The sequence below is a fragment of the Lates calcarifer genome, unplaced genomic scaffold (genome assembly GCF_001640805.2).
Source record: "Lates calcarifer isolate ASB-BC8 unplaced genomic scaffold, TLL_Latcal_v3 _unitig_5616_quiver_586, whole genome shotgun sequence".
NCBI classification, from domain to species: Eukaryota; Metazoa; Chordata; class Actinopteri; family Centropomidae; genus Lates; species Lates calcarifer.
Genome location: NW_026117620.1, coordinates 269,108 through 287,313, shown reverse-complemented (window position 1 = coordinate 287,313; position 18,206 = coordinate 269,108). Strand labels below are relative to the sequence as shown.

Genomic DNA, 18,206 nt, shown 5'->3' with positions numbered 1-18,206 from the left:
ATTGTATGGCGTCAAAAAATGTGAAAAAATTTCATGGTAAGGTGTCAAAAATGGTCAAAAAATGTCATAGTATAGTAAGGCGTCAAAAACGGTCAAAAAATGTCATAGTAAAGTAAGGTGTCAAAAATGGTCAAAAAATGTGAAAAAATGTCATAGTATTGTATGGTATTAAAAATGTTCAAAAAATGTCAAAGTATAGTAAGGTGTCAAAAATGGTCAAAAAATTTCATATATAGTAATGTGTCAAAAAATATCAAAAAATTTCATAGTATAGTAAGGCATCAAAAAATGTGAAAAAATGTCATAGTGTAGTATGGCGTCAAAAAACAACAGAAACAACTCCACAGCTCGATTAAGCGTCCAGACAAGGTGAATAATGAAGACTGTGGAGCGACGAGTTTCCTCACCGGCAGGTCCTGATCAGTGGCATCAGCACGTCGGTTGGTTGTGTCGACACTGCCGGTCTGAAAAAAGCGGAGAGAGAGGAGGAGTGAATCACAGTATCTTTGGTCCAGAATGATGAACAAGAGAGTAGAGTTTAGAAAGTCTGCAGTTATATGCATCTATGATCTAAGATACTGTGGCTTCACACATCAATACAATTCATTTACCATGTCAGTCATGTACCATCTCAGTAACGTCCTCTGACTCTGGGTTCTCGGCTGACTGGAGAGTCGGGTCTCTGCACCTTTGTTGACCTACAGACAACAACAGGCCAAAAACATCTATTATCAAACCCAACAACAGCATTCAACACGACCTGTGTTCAGGTGCCAGTACACATAAGGATACTGTTAGTATCCTAGTTAGTTTTATGACTTAAATGAATAAAAGTTTACGTTACGCATTTACAAGAAATGGGTTGGATATGGATACAGCTGCAACTTTAGTTCTGGTTTTTAGTCTGTATTTGTTTACATTTTGGTAAATGAAAGATGCTGAATTCTCTATTGGTACTTCATGTTTGCTCTGCACCACTGGAAGTACTGACAACTGTCATGAATTACTCTGATAATAAGGAAAAGTTAAAAAGGAAGGTTTTGCAGTTCATTCAGATTTTTAAGTGTAGAGATGTTTGTTCATATCGGACATCGGAGATAATAATTTCATCAGTAAGTTTAAGTCAAACTGAATCTAAATATATGTGTATAGTGTCTCTGTGTTCAGATTTGACATATAGCAGGTTTTTCACACAAATTGTTGCGTTTTAAGTTTTCAAGTCTTACCTTCATGACCTGCATGACCTCTGACCTCCGGGCCTCTTCTGGTTGTGAGGGAGGAGGGAAAGCAGCAGATGTGGATTTTTTTTTGTTTTTTTAATCATAATAATAATAATAATAATAATGTTTATTTTTATTTATAGCAATGAAAAACATTTTATTTATTTAACTTGTATTATTATTTTATTACTGTTGAAATCTTAGGAAATAGAAAAATAAAAAAATAAAAAATCTATAAATATTTTTAAGAATCCCCTAAATGTTCAGTTAACTATCAGAAAAATGGCAGCTTTTCACATTTTTTAGATTCCAGTAATAAATTAATTATGATTATTTATTGAGATTTACATTGAGCTTTTCCCTTTTCCTAATCATTTATTTTATAGCACCTGCAAATAAAATTACATGTAAAAATAAAATTGCTGAAGCAAATTATTGTCTTTTTTCAGCAGCTGTTAACTACTGCTAATTCAATGAAGGGTCAAAAAAGACAAAAACATCCACAGCGTTTGATTCACACACCTTTCCTTAATATAATCTTTATTGCTTTTTCTTATTGGGTTGAATACAGAACAGGTTTACATCTCTTGACTTTGTGAAACACTGTCATGTCTTACTAACGGGGGAGGGAGGGAGGGAGGGAGACAGACGAAGGGGTGGAAGGATGGAAGGGATGGAAACACAATCGCAGAAAAATGAAAGTTTTCCAGATGATTGTGTGTTAATGCTTTCTGATTGAGGTCCAGCATGTATATGTGTGTGTTTGTGTTAGTGGAGGGATGTGTTTTAAATCTCCTCTCTGACGTTTCCCTTTGACCTCTGACCGGGACAGAAAGTTCAACACGAGGGTTAAAACTGGAAAAAAGGAAAAGTAAAGAAAACAAATGTCTGAGTGAGAGGGGACAATGGAACAAAAATGTCAGGTGATATTCTGGCTAAAAAGCTCCAAAATGAAATGACATTTTTTCTGTTAGGTGATGACGAGTTCACAGTCAAGTGCTAAATGTAGTGATTGACAGTTCTGAATCATTATTTAAAAAAAAAAAAAAAAAGACAAAATAATCAGGACTTGGAAAATTGCAACTCAGGAAATAAGAACATGAAGTATTTCGGATAATGGATTTGTGAAAGACCCTGAGAGCGAGATTATATATATTTTTATATTTATATATTTATATATATGTGTAGCGCGAGAAGAGATGGAGAAAGGAGAAATCATCCATAATTGAACAAATTAGATTAACATGCAGAAAAAAACTAACCTAAAACTCACCCTTTAACTGAACACAATGGATTTTCACAGTTTTATATGCATTTATATGTCATAGAGAAAATAAAAATAAGCACAACAAAAATCAGCCAAAACTAAAAATAAACAACAACAGAACCAATAGACCCAGACAGTCTGTTCTCAACTCATATACAGGAGATCTACATAAAGCTTTTTGGATTCAGAGGGATTTCTTATTGCTAAGTCCGATTCGAATCCCAGCCCGCCGTGCCCTACGGCAAGCTGGATAGTCCACAACACAAACCATCAGTTCCTCAAAACAGTTTCTGCAGCATAAATGTGATATTTTTAATACATGGCTTTCTTCTCAAGTCAATGTAGAAACTAAACTCGCACCCACACACACACACACAAAGACAAACACGCCTGGGCTCCAAATAAATACATTTAAAAACAGTCCACGTGCATTCGAATGGAAGTCCAGTATTCATATGGCCGTGCACACACATACACACACACACAGTCAGACGTACGTGAACGCATATTCCCGAGGGAGAGGGGTGTACAGAGAGAGCGAACACAACGTAAAACAGCTCCGAGAGAGGGAGACAGTTTCCTCACTGATCAATTAATAAAAAATTAACCATCAAAGTACTTCAAAGTTTACACTCGTAAATCATCGTAGTTCAGTAGTAGCATGGGTTTGATTTTAAGTTGCAATTTTTTCCATTGTCGTAAAGGCCAAGTTGCTTCAAAATAAAATTCAAGTTAATTCACACAATTTTTTTAAGACAGGAATTTTATACAATGAATTTATAATTAAATTCATGTATAAAGTAACTGTTGTGTGTAAAAGCCTTAAAACTGAACATGAGAAACATTTGTGTGAATTAACTTAAATTCGTGGATCACTGCAAAACTATCAAACTTTATTTCTAAGCAAAATTGAAGAAAGAAAAATCTGCAATTCAAAATTTTTGTATACGTTTTGAAAATTTTTGCCACTGACAACATGGTAAAGGCACTCAAAATTTTTACGTTAAAAAGGGAAATGCGAAATGCGCTCTCACAAAGTTTTAGTAGCCCAATTTTACACCTCTGGGATTTTTAAATGCTAAGACAAACTGTCTCTCTCTCTCTCTGATTGTGTCACGATATTCCACTGTAGTAGTACTAGTAGTAGAAGTAGTAGTAGTAGTAGTTTTGGAAGTTGTTAGTGCCAGTTCACGGCAGCGTCCTGTCAGTCAGGCAGTCGGTCGGGTTGTGGTTGTTCAATATGTTTTTTCTTATCTGGCCGACTTTAATGACTGACCGTCGCTGCCTTACAGTTCCGTTATGAGCCGCTGAGGTTCGATTCGTTTTGCTTATGAGGTTGCTTGATATAAAAATAAACGAGACGAAAATGTACAAGAAGAAAAATTAGCTATGTTCATCTTCACACGACAAAGAAAACACACATTTACACACACTACCCATCCCCTCTGGTTGTGATCAGGATCAGGAAGTGATCTGAAGTCACTGCCTTCTCTCTGTTTGTGGATATGTCTAGTTAGGTTGAAGCAGGCGGTGGATTTAGCCCTTTTACTTGTGTTTGTTTGTGTGTGCAGCAGGGTAATACAGTTCAGGAACACAAAATAGTGTTGCACTCACACCCACCCCAACCTATCCATCCATCCAGCCGTCTGTCTGTCCTTCCATTCATTCATTCATCCATCCATCCCTTTCACCCTGTCATCTACCTCCTTCTGGAAATTACACTGAGTTTCAACTGAGGGGTTACACTTTTAAAAATTGGTTTTCAGTTTAAGGATTAAAACTGATTGTCTCTAAACACTTAATTTGACCATTTAATTTAGGAGTTTTCAGACAGCTTCTTTATTAGCTGCTCTCACCTCTAAATATACTGGACAAGAAAAGTGGGGTAAGTCTGTTAATGTAGGAGAAGACAGGGTTAAAAAGAGAAACAGTACTTAAGTAATCCAGGGCCAGCTCAAGATACTATGATAATACTGGAAGAGTCTAGCTAGGCCTGCTGTGAGCTACAAATGCTGGCTAATGCTGCATTAGCTCAGTTAACTGGTCAGTTAGCCCAAGCTAGCATGTGTCTGATAAGGGCCCGGTACACAAAGCTTTGGCTAATGAAGAGATATAGCTACAGCTAACTGGTCACACCAAATGTTAACTGAACTAAGCCAGTAATAAATTGATTATTTTGTCTGGTCTGGTTAGTTAGCCCTAGCATGTGCTTCTACTCTAAGGGCCCGCTACACAAATAGATAGCTAGCTAAGAAATTAACCCATTTAAGGCCTCTGCAGCTAGTTTAAGTTGTCTCGTCTGACAAGTTAGCCCCTGTGGCTGACGTCTGTTTAGTCAGCCGAGGGTAATAACTACAGCTAACTAGTGTTAGCCCTTTTATAAACTGCAGTGAAGATTAAGCTAATGAGTACTTGCTACTTGTGTGTGTTAAGGTTCTTTGTGCAAACCATGCTAGCAATGACTTAGCCCTTGCTATCTCTATTTATGATAACGAGTTAGTCTTAGTTTGCCTTGTTTGGGCCATTGTGCAAGCCAAGCCAGTAACGACTTGGACATGTTAGCCCTGGCTAGCTGTGTCTTATGCCATGCTAAGGAGTTAGCCCTGGGTAACTGTGATTTGGCCCACAGTGGAAACCAGGCTAGCAAAGAATTAGCCCATGCTAGCCTGTTTAGGAAGACATAGGATTTAAAGGGTTGCCTACAGTGCTGCTCATCTGTTGTTTTAATGGTTGCAGTTAAAAAGCAGAAGTTGAGGTAAACTGAACCTGGGTCAGGTGTTAGCGGCGATAAACATTAGCACATCAGAGGCCCTGTAATAAACCCTAAATGAACACTAGGGGGTGACGTTGAGAGACAGGTGGGAGTCACACACTTTCGCACACATACACAACAAAAAAAATTGATTTGTTCAGTTATAAAAAATCCACAAAACACAAGAATTCCCCTCCCTACACCTAAGTATCACTGATAATCGCACACACGCAGAAAAACAGAAAATACTCTAGCATCACGTGCCACATGTTCAACTCTGTACACACATGGAATCAACTGAGAATGATTATGAATGAGAAATTATTAACACACAAACCAACTCACAGGGTGGCTTCAAGGGATGAAGGGATCAATAGTGTGATGTTTTTTTTTTTAAAAAAAAAAAAAACACAACATGGAGAACACAAACTGATCAACACTATTATCTGCCCTTTCAAGAGTTTTCACACAGAAATCTGGTGCGACTTCGGTCAAGTTTGTGAATGTTTTTGTGTGTTTTTTTTTCTAATCCGAGCCGAGAGAGACGGGGATTGGTGCAGAAGCGAGCCAAAAAAAGACGACGAAGCACCGGCTTTTCTGTGTTTTCCAGTTACAAAAAGCTTCCTTAGCCACAACAGTTGGAGATGACCACCATGCGTCTGTGGTGGCAGCCATTTTATCTGCTGGTGAAACTGGGCTCCACCAGCCATCGCCTCCTGGATATCTGAACGGTCGAACAGAAGAAGCGGCTGGTGGATTCTGAATTTTGAAACGCTGCTGTGGCTGACGGACCCAAAAAAAAAACAAAAAAAAACAAAAAAAAACAAACAAACAAAAAAAAAAACAACAGTCAAGTCCCCTCACCCTCACTAGTTCGTTCTCAAATCAGAAGCTGGTTCAAATCTTACAAATTGGATTGTTCCGTCTCAGATGCGTGGCTGCGGCCCAGCTGTGATTTAAATACAGAAGAATAAATGCAGATACCGACAGTCCGTCTCAGTCTTTATCTGTCTCTCTGCGTCTCCTAAGTTGATCATAAATTCTCAAACAGAATCTAGAACAATAATAAATCGTAACTTTATTCTTTTTATTGCTGAAATATAGATTCCCCGCACAAAAAAATAGTAATGCAAATCATTGTCATCATAAAAAGCTATAAAAATTAGATCCATCCTCCGTAATAATGCAGATAAAGATATAGCAAAAAACATCATAGAAGTAGGACTAGTAGTAAGGCACTTCAAGAAAACGAGGTTTTCGTCTTTCTATCAAAAAAGTTTTCCGGGCTGGTTTTTGCATCATCATCAATGGTGTAGCGTCTTCCCGTCGTATGGCACTGTGGTGATGTTGGTTTAGGCAGCCGAGGGAGGGTGTGTCCTCTCAGTCCACCCCCACCAGAGGAGGCTCTCCGTTGGGCAGGATGTGCTCCAGAGAGGGCTTGGCGTGGATCTCCAGCAGCCCCTGGATGAAGCCCTTAGCCGGGGCGGAGGCTGTTGCGGTGTCCCCTGGTGGAGAGGTGGAGGAGGAGGGAAGGGGGTCTTTGGAGGTGTTTGAGTCGTCGCTAGTAGTTGTCTTTGTGTCAGTAGCTTGCTGGCTGGGAGTCGAGTCGGCGGAGGGTTGTTGCGTCTCAGAAAGTTCGGATTTCTCCTCTGCTTCCCCGTCTTCGGCCGGTGGTTCTGAATCCGCTCTGGACTCTGCTGGTTTTGCCGGGTTTTCCTCCTCCGCTGTGGCCGACTCCTGCTTCGTCCTCGGCCTCCTGCTGACCCTCTCCCTCCTCCTTCATGTCCTCCTCCTCCAGCTCCGTGGCCCCCGGGGCACCGCTCCCGCAGTCGCTTTCGTTCTCCGAGGGCGGGCAGGTGGAGGTTGGGGTCGGGGCGCAGGAATCTCCGTCCTCGCTGACGTCGTCATTGGCGGCGGAGGATCCGTCGGCTCCGCGGGGCTTCAGGTGGATCCTTTGGTGACGGACCAGACTGTGCTTCAGCGTGAACGTCCTCTCGCAGGTTTGACACTTGTAGGGCCGCTCACCTGGACACACGGGGGGGGGGGGGGGGTACTTAGTGTGTGTTTACTGAAGTGTGTGTGTACCTATGTGTGTGTGTGTGTGTGTGTGTGTGTTACCTGTGTGTGACCTCATGTGTCTGGTCAGGTCCTGCAGGGACCAGAATCGTTTGCCGCAGACGTTACAGATCTTCTTCCTCTTATCCACTCGTCCTCCTGACGTCTCTCCTCCCTCCAAACTCTTTGGTTCTGACGCCTCCTCGTCGCTCCTCTCCTCCTTCTCCTTCTCCTCCTCCTCCGACTCCCCGCTCTCCCCCACCTCGCTCTCTCCTCCCTTCACTACTCCGTCTTCCTCTTCCACCTCTGCCTCTTTCCTCTGCTCTTCTTCTTTCTCCTCCTCCGTGGGTTTGGCGGCGGCGCTGCTGCTCTCCGTCGCCTCCTCTTTCACTGGCGGTGTCTCCTCTGCCGGCGGTGTCGGTGTCTCCTCGGAGAGGTGCGCCCTTTCGTGGCGAGCGAGAGTGGTGGCGTAACGGAAACTCTTCTTACAAACTCGACACACGTGTTTGTACTCGGGCTGCTGCTTCACTGAGGAGCAGGAGGAGGTGGTGGTTGTTTTCTCTTTCTCCTCCTTCTCTGGGCTCTCTGTTGCTACTTGGGGAGCAGAGGTAGAGGATGAGGATGAGGATGAGGAGGAGGAAGATGAAGAGGCAGGCTGGGAGATTTGTTCTTCCTGAGCAGAGCCTGAGGATGTGGAGAGCTTGAAGTCAATGAGCTTTTTGCCGAAGTTCAGGTCCAGACTTTTGTTGCTGTGGCAGTCGTCGTCGTCTGTGCTCTCCACCTGGAGGAGGAGTCAATACTGATCAATACTGGACGGAAAGATGATTTATCAATACTAACATTTGTGGTATTTCTCAAAATGGCGATCATCTTCATCTTGGAGGAAAGTTAGCAGTTTGAGGGACCATAAAATAACACACAGTCCTGGTCTAGTTACCTTTGTGCTGTTGCTCTGTGGGGGCTGTTTTCCCTGTGCTGCTCTGGTCTCTGGCGCCCCCTGCTGGTCCGGCTCCTCTGTGGTTTCTGTTTCCGGCTGCTCAGCTCCACTTTCAGCTGAACTACAACCTGTATAATAAACATGGTTCAAGTACAGTTTTAACTTAAAATATAACATCCAATTTTCTAGTTTAAAAATCCAGTAAACAATTAGACTGAAATAAATCGATTAATCGTCTCAGTCTAACCTTGGTTTGATTTGGGGGTGGGGCTTGTTTTTGTAGACCCTGCCCCTTCCTGCTCAGATGGGGTGGGGCTCTCAGCTCTGAGGGTGGGGCCTGAGTCTGTGGAGGTGGCGCCGCTGCCGAGGTCTTGTGCTTCTGGTGCAACTTGCTCCGTCTCCGACTGACTCTCTGTGGGACAAAACACAATACGATCAATACAACGACCAAAACACAAACCAGCGGGTTAATAATCCTGGTATTTCCTGACCTGCGCTCTCGTGTGAGCCTTCGTCTCCATCTTTCTTCACGAGGGCGCTGTTGCGGCGCAGCGTCCTGTGGGTCACGCCGTGTTTCCTCAGCAGGTGGCGCTCACAGTTGGATTTGGTGGAGAAGAAGGCGTCGCAGCGGGGACAGGGGAATGGTTTCTGACCTGAAGAGAGAAAAAGGATGGTACTGTAAATCCTAAGAACAAGAAGTAGTGAAAAAGTAATCGGATACTTTATGTATTTTAGTGTGTTACCGGTGTGTGTCAGCATGTGTCTCTGCAAAGAGCTGGCCCAGGGAAACACCCGGGGGCAGAAGGGGCAGGTCATCTTCTGGACAGAGTTGGAGTAGGCGTTTTTCTTCCCTTTGGGTGGAGGCACCGCTGCCGCCGCTGCTGCTACCGCCACCGGCTTCATCTCCTCCTTCACCACTCCCTCCTTCTCCTCCCCTCCTCCTGCTCTGTCACCATCTGGTTTGAATCAAGCCTCAGTTTATCATCCACCCCTGACTTTTAACGCACTAATCCATCAGTCTGAAACCTCCTCCTACCTCTCTTTGTTCCGAGGTCTGCAGCTCCAGTCTGCAGGTAGGTGCTGAACTTGTTGGTGTCTGTGGTGGCGAGCATCTTCTCCACGCTGGCAAATTCCCCACTGGACTCCAGGTCAATGCCGCTGCCGCCACCACTCACAAGGGTTTTCTCCTTCACCGCCAGGGCAGCCGGCTTCTTCCTGGACCGTTTCCTGCAGGACAAAGAGGAGGTAAAAAAGGAGGTGATCAGTTTTTATGTGACTATCAGAAGTGAAGTTATTTAATAGTTTTTAATGAATCTGACAAACCTGGACGATCCCTCAGACGCGTCGTCACTCTGTGTCTCCAGACCGGCAGAGGTCCCTGGGGCGTCTGCAGCTGAATCGGCCTGAGAGGAAGCGGCAGAGGGTTTGCCCTCCAGAGAGGTGGCCTCTCTCTTCAGCAGGTCTGGAGCTCCGGAGACAGAGTGGATGATCTGAGCGATGGAAGCCAGAGGAGGGAGCTCTTTCAGGGAAGTGGAGGGCGAGGAGGAAGAAGAGGTGGAGGAGGCCGGTTTGGGCAGCAGTGGTTTGAGGCGCTGGGCTCGAGCAGAGCTGCTGAGGTTGGAGACTGAGGCAGGGGGAGGGGTGGATCCAGGTGGGAGCTGGTAGCAGCCGAGCTGAGGGTGAGGGTGGAGGGGAGGCAGGCTGCTCCCCGCCTTCTCGTCCTTGGACAGAGCGAGAGCATGCTGCTGTTCAACGATGCTGCCGCCGCTCTGCTCCATCTTTATCTCCCTCTTCTCCCCATTCGAGGCCTCTCTCCGCTGCCTCTTGCTGGGGATGGACAGATCGATGGGCTGGTCCAGGACGGAGCAGTCGAAGCTGGGGGAGACACTCTCCAGTTTGACCCCAGGAGACCCCGCCTGGCTGCCGGCTCCACGACCTTTAGCAGAGAAGTCCAGCGGCTGGTCCAGTTCTGCAGGATAAACCACGTTAGCCAGATCCTCCACCTTCACTGCCTGGAGCGCCTGGATCGGAGGCTGACTGATCCCGTTGAGCACCATTGGATTCACCGGAGCAGCTCGGGCAGAGACGACAGTAGCGACGGGCACGGCGGCCGGCTGGAGCGTGGCGATATGCTCCTCAATCTCCCTCTCCTGCACCTCAGGATGCTGCTTCAGCAAGTGGTGGATGCAGTTGCGTTTAGCCAGGAAAGCAGCGCCGCAGCGCCGGCACTCGAAGGGCTTCCTCTGGCAGCCGTTGTGTGTGCGCAGGTGGATCTGCAGTGCCCGGTAGGTCTTCAAGTCCTCGCCGCAGAACCGGCATGTCGTCTCAGCTCCGGTGCAGCCTGTCTCCGTGTCCTGGGTGGGGGTGGTGGCAGCAGTGATCGCAGCTGCGATGTTTGCTGTAGTGGTGGAGGTGACGTACTTTATGTTCTTCTCAATGTCCTTCCTCGAGGTCTTGGCGTGCTTCTTCCTGAGGTGGCGCTCGCAGTTGGCTTTAACAGTGAAAGGATAATGGCAGACCCGGCAGACGTATGGTCGCTCGCCGCTGTGTGTCCGCAAGTGTCGGATCAGCGTCGCTTTGTCTGGAGCCACGTAGTCACAAATGTTGCACTGGTGAGGAAGGATGCCGAGGTGGAAGCGCATATGAGCCTGCAAGACACCCGAGAAGGCAAACACCTGGTCGCAGAAGCGGCATGGGAATGAGCCTTTAGCTGAGCCGGTGTTGGCGTTGTTCCCCCCTTTGGTTCCTGACTTCCTCCCGCTAAGCCCCGCCTCCTCGTGTACAGCTGTGGTGGCAGCTGGCGGCGAATCGGACAACGGCGTGTCACCCATGCACTCTGCATCCATCTGCCCTCCGTTCCCAGCTGAAGAGGAGGATGAGGAAGACGAGGAGGGTGTTTTGAAGAGGGTGGGGGTGGGAGGTGGCAGGCTGGGGCTGATGCAGCCCAGTGAGGCCTGCTGGGAGCTTTGGAGCGGGGGAGGAGTCGTTGCTGTGAGGCTAGAGCGAGGGGTGATTGGAGGCTTGGGCTTCAACGGAGGCATTGCCTTCTGACCCTGGACTTGACCTGGAGGAAGAAGAAACAGAATCAGTGAGCGGCAAGTTTGAGGATTCAGTAGGAGTCACCAAATCAGAAATCTTGAGTTTTAAATACTTGATTGATTGACTGATTGATTGATTGACTGACTGACACCCACCTTGACCTCCAGCGAGTCCAGGAGCTTTGGCCAGAGGTGGCAGGGTCAGTCCCATCTGATTGGGTGCCGCAGCCGCCACTTTGAGGATCTGCTGGATGTCAGCCAGCTCCATGATCCCGGTTCCACCCGCCTCACTGGGTTTGGCACCTGACGAAGCAGCGCTGGCTGTCGCAGCGCCCCCATCAGGTTGCAGGAGGAAGCCAGTCTGGAAGGGCTGCAGGGACAGCAGGCTGAGCGCGTCTTTCTGGGAGAGGCCCTGCAAGGCAGAGGCCTCCAGCAGTGGGATGCTAAGGGCCGCAAGACCACCCGAGACCCAAAGTCAGCCCCAGACCTCCGGACAGGTAGGCTGAAGCTGGCTCCTGGGGAAGGCTGGAGCACGGGGGCTCCACGTGGATCACCTTGATGCTGTCCAGATGGGCCTGATGGATCTCATCGTCTGTAGGACCAGACTTCACCTGAAGGACAGCGATGAAATTTATTAGAGAAAGTTTCCAGGATTCAATCTCTTCATTCCTTCCTTCTGAAATATCTATGTTCAGACTTGTTTCCAAAGCTTACCGTAGAGATGTGCTGAAGACCCAGCACTTCCAAGAAGCTGGCCTGTTCCGAGGGCAGGATTTCCTTCTCAACATCCTTATTGTCCTTCTCAGCGCTGTTTTCTTCAGCTCCATCCTCTTCAGTTACCTCCATGTTTTCCTCCGCGGCAGTGGCGGTGGGTTTGGGTTCGGGGTGGGAGGTGGTTTTATGGAGGTCAAGGGCAGAACGAAGGGGGAACGCCTTGTCACAGCTGTCACAAACAAACCTGTGGAACTTGCTGATGCAGCGACGAAGGTTGGTCTCACACCAAACCTGAACGAAGACAGAAAACAGGAAACCAAAGTTAGCGAACTACTAACCACAAAAGCATTAACAAGACTTCTACTTGAAGGTGGATAGCATGGGCACCTGTGCAATGTGAGCAAACTTCTTGCAGGAGAAGTCGATGAAGGCCAGGTCGTTGAATCCTGTGGGGATGGAGGGGTTGTTCTGGATGAAGGGTCGACCGTTCGGGTCCTGAGGAAGGAGCTTGTGAACCGCTGCGTTGTGACGCAACAAACCACGGTGAGTTCGGAAAGAAAGGCAGCAGAGATCACACCTGTGAACACACGACGAGGGAAGAGGATTAGATTCATCCTGTTACACACAACTTTTGTGACAAAAGGTCCAGTCCAGGTCAAGCCCGTATGACTTAAGGTTATATCGCCACCTGTTGGTTTGGTGTGTTTATTTCTTGACATGTAAGGACGTGAAAGATGATCAGTCAAGCAAACAGTTTTGTTTGCTTTGTCTTGTGTCACTGTTGGTTGATTTATTGAGACAAATATCCTGCAGATTTATCAATAAATGAAAGTAACTGCTGGTTTGGACAAAATGGGTCAGTTCCTCACTTTGGCCACAAGGTGGTGCCCTTTCTCCATGTGTGTTCCTCTGATGTTCATGTGCTTTAAAGTGGATTCATTTGAATTTTAGACGATGAGAGTGAGGTTGGAGAAGTTTGAGGGTTCGGAGCTGATTTTAGGGGAAAAAAGTGATTTATTCTTTAAAAACGTGTGAAGTGTTTCCACTGAAGATGCTTCTATTTATTTGTTTTTAAAGGGACACACACACAGTTTTGGATGATTCAAGCTCTTATATGTCTGTACTCTGGTCCTCGCATGTACGACCTGGACTTGTTAAGCGCTGAGAGGAACAGCTGCTCAATGTCTGCCACAGTCACACACTCTTATCACATCCTGTCCGAGTGTGTGTGTGTGTGTGTGTGTGTTTAATCCCCTCAGACAAGTTGTCAGAGGGTTTCTGGTGGGTGGAGAGGGGTGATGGTGGAGGGTGGAAGGGTGAGGAGAGAGGGGGGGGCATCCACATATTGTGGACCATATGTGGACCAGCACTTGTTGAACTCCCCACCTCCATCACTCCTCCTCCTCCTCCTCCTTCCATCCCTCCATCTTTAGTCTGGAGCTGCAACAACCAGAAACCTTTCAGTCTTATTTGTTTTCTTTGTTTTTTCTTGTGATAAACACTTAAAAATATGGATATAAAATTTAGCTTAGCTGACAAAGATATTTTCAGTTTAATATCATGTTTGACAAATAAAAAGTGTCCTCACAAATACAATGACACCATCATGTGTGTATATGTTTGTCAATATGGATCAATAACCTTTTTTGCATTGATAAATCTATTGGAGATCAAGTTATTAAGTTTAAATCATTTTAGCACCAAACAGGAAGTTTACCTGGATTTCAAAGTAAACTTTTTGACATATTCTTCAGGGTATGAAGCTTAACTAACGACCTGACGTGGCTCTTCCCATCCCTCCATCCCTCCATCCCTTCATCATCCTCTCAGTCAGTTAAGTTACCCCCCTGCCCCCTCCATCCCTCCATCCCTCCATCCCTCCATCCTCTCCTCCCCACAGTTCAGATCCTCTTACAGGCTGATTAGTGCGGATTTACAGCTAAATATTCCTGCTGCCTCTGTAACGAGCTCAGCGCCGCCTGCTGCACTCTTTCTTTCTTTCTTTTCTTTCTCAAAGTAATGAGACTAGCTACAACTGCATTATTTCAGTATTTCTTCTTTCCTCCCTCCCTTCTTTCTTATTTATTCCTTCCTTTCTCTTCTTTTTCCTCCCTTCTTCCCTTACCTTTTTGTCACTCTCCTCCTTCCTTTCTTCCCTTTATTTACTCATTCATTCCTCCCTCTTTCCTCCTTTCTTCCTTCTCGTCTTTCTCTCCCCTCAGTTCTTTTTCCCTCTTTCTTTTCATCTCCTCTCCTCTCTTCTTTTTTCCATCCCTCCTTCTTATATCCATCTTTTCCTCCATGAAAGAAAAGCAACACAATATAACACAAACTTTATGTCTGTGTGTGTGTGTGTGTGTGTGGGGGGTTGTTAGGAGTTTTGTTGCCATGGTGACAGACAGTATCTTTTTTTTCTCCTTTGGGGGGGGTGAGAGGGTGTTGTCATGGCAACGAGGCCTGGCCGAGTGCGTCCTGAAACCTCCTCCTCCCTGTGACTTATTAAGTCGTCGTCTCCCTCTCTCTCTCTCATTGGTGACTTATTAGCCTCCTCCTCTCTCTCTCTCTCTCTCGTTATCCATCCATCCGTTCATCTCTCCCTCCTCCCTCTCTAAGCCGACCCTCATCTCCATCTCCTCCCTCCCTGTTTGAGTCTCTGCCTGGTAATTGCTCTGAGAAAGGCCGGTAACCCGTCACTACATATCAATACCAGACTCCATTGATAAAAATAGCAATTTTACTGAGAGGAACTACCAGTACTGCTGCCTCCACCTGTTAGTGTGTCTGTGTTACTGTGAGACTTTCAGTGGTGGAAGAAGTAATCAGATACTTTACATGAAGTCAAAGTACCACACAGTAACACAGACACACTAACAGATGGAGGCAGTGGTATTCCAGCAGCTCCTGTGTTCTGCTCTGTAAAATTCCTGTTTTTGTCAATGGAGTCTGGTGACTTGGTAACAGACCAATAAAACAGCAGGGATTTACAGATGGAAGCAGGGGATTGTGGGAGTCTGAGTACTGTGTGTGTGTGTGTGTGTGTGTACCTCAGTGCAGTGTCGGGGTGTGTGTCCATGTGTGCGTCCAGCTCCAGTCTGGAGCTGCAGGTCTTGAAGCAGATTGGACAGGGCAGCAGCTCCTCCTCTGCTCCGCGAACTGTCGCCGCCGACTCCTCCGCCGCCGCGTCCTCCACCACCTGAACAGGCCGACATCACTCCATCATCACTCGCTCCACAGGTAACTGTTACTGCCTTATATCTCTTGATTAAAACACCTTTTACCTTCTTGCTGGGCGGCTCCTCTCCGTTCTCCTCCTCCAGTCCCTGCCTCCTCTTGACGGATGGACGGCGGCGTTTGGTGGGGGAGGGGGGGCTGACGGGGAGCAGACCGCTGGCCGGGTCCTTCTCGTGGATCTTCATATGTCTGAAATCGACACAGAGAGAAAGAAGACGGTAAAAGGTTAGTTTTACTACAGATGATTAAATCCCCATATTTCAATACCAGACTCCATTGACAAAAACAGTGATTTTACCATGCAGAACACAAGAGCTGCTGCCTCGATCTGTTAGTGTGTGTGTGTTACTGTGTGACTTTCAGTGTTTTGGTCTGGTATTATGTTTGTGTCACTGTATCTTTGTGTATTTTTGTGTGTTTCTGTTTTATTGACAAATGAAAAACAGAAACAGAAACAGAGGAGGAGGAGGAGGAGGAGGAGGAGCTCCTCTTTTCTCCTCCAGGTCAGTTTCTCCTTCAGCTGTGTCGTCTCAAAGGTCAAAAGGTGTGTGTGTGTGTGTGTGTGTGTGTGTGTGTGTGTATTTGTAAATGTGACAATCGATGTGTTTGTGTGTTTCAGTTTCAGTGCTGCTAGAGGCGTGAGAAAGTGTGCAAGCTGTTCACACGTGTTTCACTATTTTAGTGTTAGCGTCTGTGTGTGTGTGTGTGTGTGCGTGTGTGTGTGTGTATAAAGGTCATCCAGCTACCATGTGGCAGCAGGGAAGGTGTCGGTTTACAGAAGTTCAAAGAGGAGAGGAGACAAGGAGAGGAAACAAGGAAAGAAGAGAAGGATAGGAAACAAGAAAAGGAGAGGAAGAGAGGAGAGTAGGCGAGGACGCAAGGTGAGGAAACAAAGAGAAGAAACAGGAGGAGAGAGGAGACAAGGAGCGATGGGAAAGGAAGATGAGAAGATGAGGAATGAAAAGAAGCAGCGAGAGAAAAGGAGGAGGAGGAGGAGAAAAGGGGGAGACAGGAGGTAAGGAAACTGAGGTAACCATAAGAAAACAGGAGAGGAGTCAGTGCTATTAATAGGCCCTGACAGGCAGCAGGCTGGACGCCCATAAGAGGTCCTGACAAAGAGACAGTCAGCAGATCTGAGACCAGCTGACAGGAAGTTGTTTATTAACCAATCAGGTGAGCGAAGGAACACAGCCAATCAGAGAGCAAAGTCTCCTTGGCCCAAAGTGTACTGTGACCCCCCGGACCGACCAATCAGAGAGCAGGACACACGCAGAGTCAGCAGCCACACAATCCTCCTGAATATATGTGTGTGTGTCAGTGTACAAACACACACACAAAAACAAAACACTGCAGTAACAATATTCATATTTGCAGTATCAGTAGTATCCACAGTAGTTACAGTACAGAGGAACAGAGGAACTGCTGCTACTACTGGCTGGTGTTTGTTTTATTGTGTGACTTTCAGTGATGGAGGAAGTAATCAGATACTTTACTGAACTTCCAGTTCTGCTCAGTAAAATCACTGTTTTTGTCAATGGAGTCTGGTATTAATATATAGTGGCGTTTCTGGTTGAACAAAAGGATCCTCTCTTGAATAAAAAGCTCTGTCTCTGTAGGAATCTCATCCATAATATTGTCAGAATGAATTCATGTTAAACCAAATTAAATATAGAGTTCAGTTTTGAATCCACCCCTGCTTCAGTATTTCTGAAACCTCTGGATAAACACTGATGTGTGGATGGAAAAAGCATCTGTCCTCCTCAGTGTTTTCGTCTCATTTTCAACTTTTCTTTCCAGCTCTGTGAGCATGTACGACGCCTACAGGGCCTTCGCACAAAACCTAGAAGAACTAGTTCCCCAGTTCAGGGATGCTCTGCTACAAAATGGATTCCTCTTTCCCTTCCTCTCTCCTCCCTTTGTTCTGCTGAATCAGAAGTTTAGAGCCTTCAGGGCTTTTTAAACTCAATTTTTCTAAATCTGTCTTTTTTACTGGCGACAAAACATTCCAGATTTTGCCAAACAAGGATGAGAATTCATCATCAAATCTTTTCCATCCATCGCCTACGTCTAACCCTCATCTTCTTTCTTTCTTTTTGTTCCTCTCTCCCCCCTCCTCCTCCTCCTCTCCCTCCTTCTCTCGCTCTGCCTGTTTGAAGACGCTCGAGTAGGAAAATCTCGCGTTTCACATTTCAAAGGATGCTCTGCTGCAAAATGGATTCCTCCTCTCCCTCCTCCCCTCTGCTCCTCTTTTCCACTCTCCATCCGAACAGGCCTCCTCTTTATTTTCCTACGGCAGCATGTAAAGCCAGGCCTCGCAGAGACACACAGGAAAAAGTGCAGCCTGAGTTCGACTTTCCTGTTTTACTTCCACTCTCTCCTGCAGTTTGCATTGTAAATGAGCAGAGTATAAAAGGTAGCAAGGGCTGCATCTGCCCTCTGCACTGCCGTTTCTTTTTTTTGGTTTTATATATAATACTTGAAGGATTCTGAGAAAATGACGCAACCAGTTTCCAGGGCGTGTTGATGGAAATCAGCATCCACATCGTCGGTGGCCGGCAGGAGGCCGTGTTATTCCCTCAGTGTGAGTTCAGTTTGTGTTTCAGCAGAGAGATGGATCAGAGTCTCGCTACCGCAGAGACTCACCAAACCAGACCGCCGACTTTCTGCGCAGGTTGAAGCTGCAGCAGACGGAGCACAGAACAAGGAGAACTGATGTGTTTCAAAAGGTGAACAGACGTGTTTGGGTTGTAGTTATTTTAGATTTCACTTGTGTAAAAATGTCAAAAGGTAAAATTAAAAAGATTCAATAAGAGATCTGAACCTGATGAAACCCTTTCCCACCAACATGGAACTGGTTTCTTTCCGGTTCATGCACCTAATTCTCGACTGTTCCAGCCATTTCAACCAAAAATAAACTGGTTGTAGTCGGGTTCCAGCTGGAACCAAGAAATGAAAGGTCTTTCTTGACCTGAGGAACAAACTGTGACGATGT

The 18,206-nt window shown here is 46.1% G+C and overlaps 1 protein-coding gene across 1 annotated transcript in view; it reads right to left on the bottom strand.

Moving 5' to 3' along the window:
* Positions 1–1,728: 1,728 nt before the first annotated feature.
* Positions 1,729–18,206, bottom strand: part of rreb1a (ras responsive element binding protein 1a) — a 56,897-nt gene continuing 40,419 nt past the window's right edge. Inside the window, 14 exon segments of the mRNA XM_018663367.2 lie at positions 1,729–7,264; positions 7,358–8,075; positions 8,232–8,359; positions 8,479–8,643; positions 8,723–8,884; positions 8,975–9,187; positions 9,268–9,458; positions 9,555–11,295; positions 11,426–11,732; positions 11,734–11,880; positions 11,984–12,274; positions 12,371–12,560; positions 15,028–15,176; positions 15,262–15,403. Coding sequence (XP_018518883.1) covers positions 6,867–7,264; positions 7,358–8,075; positions 8,232–8,359; positions 8,479–8,643; positions 8,723–8,884; positions 8,975–9,187; positions 9,268–9,458; positions 9,555–11,295; positions 11,426–11,732; positions 11,734–11,880; positions 11,984–12,274; positions 12,371–12,560; positions 15,028–15,176; positions 15,262–15,403 — 4,942 coding nt within the window. The 3' untranslated portion in view covers positions 1,729–6,866.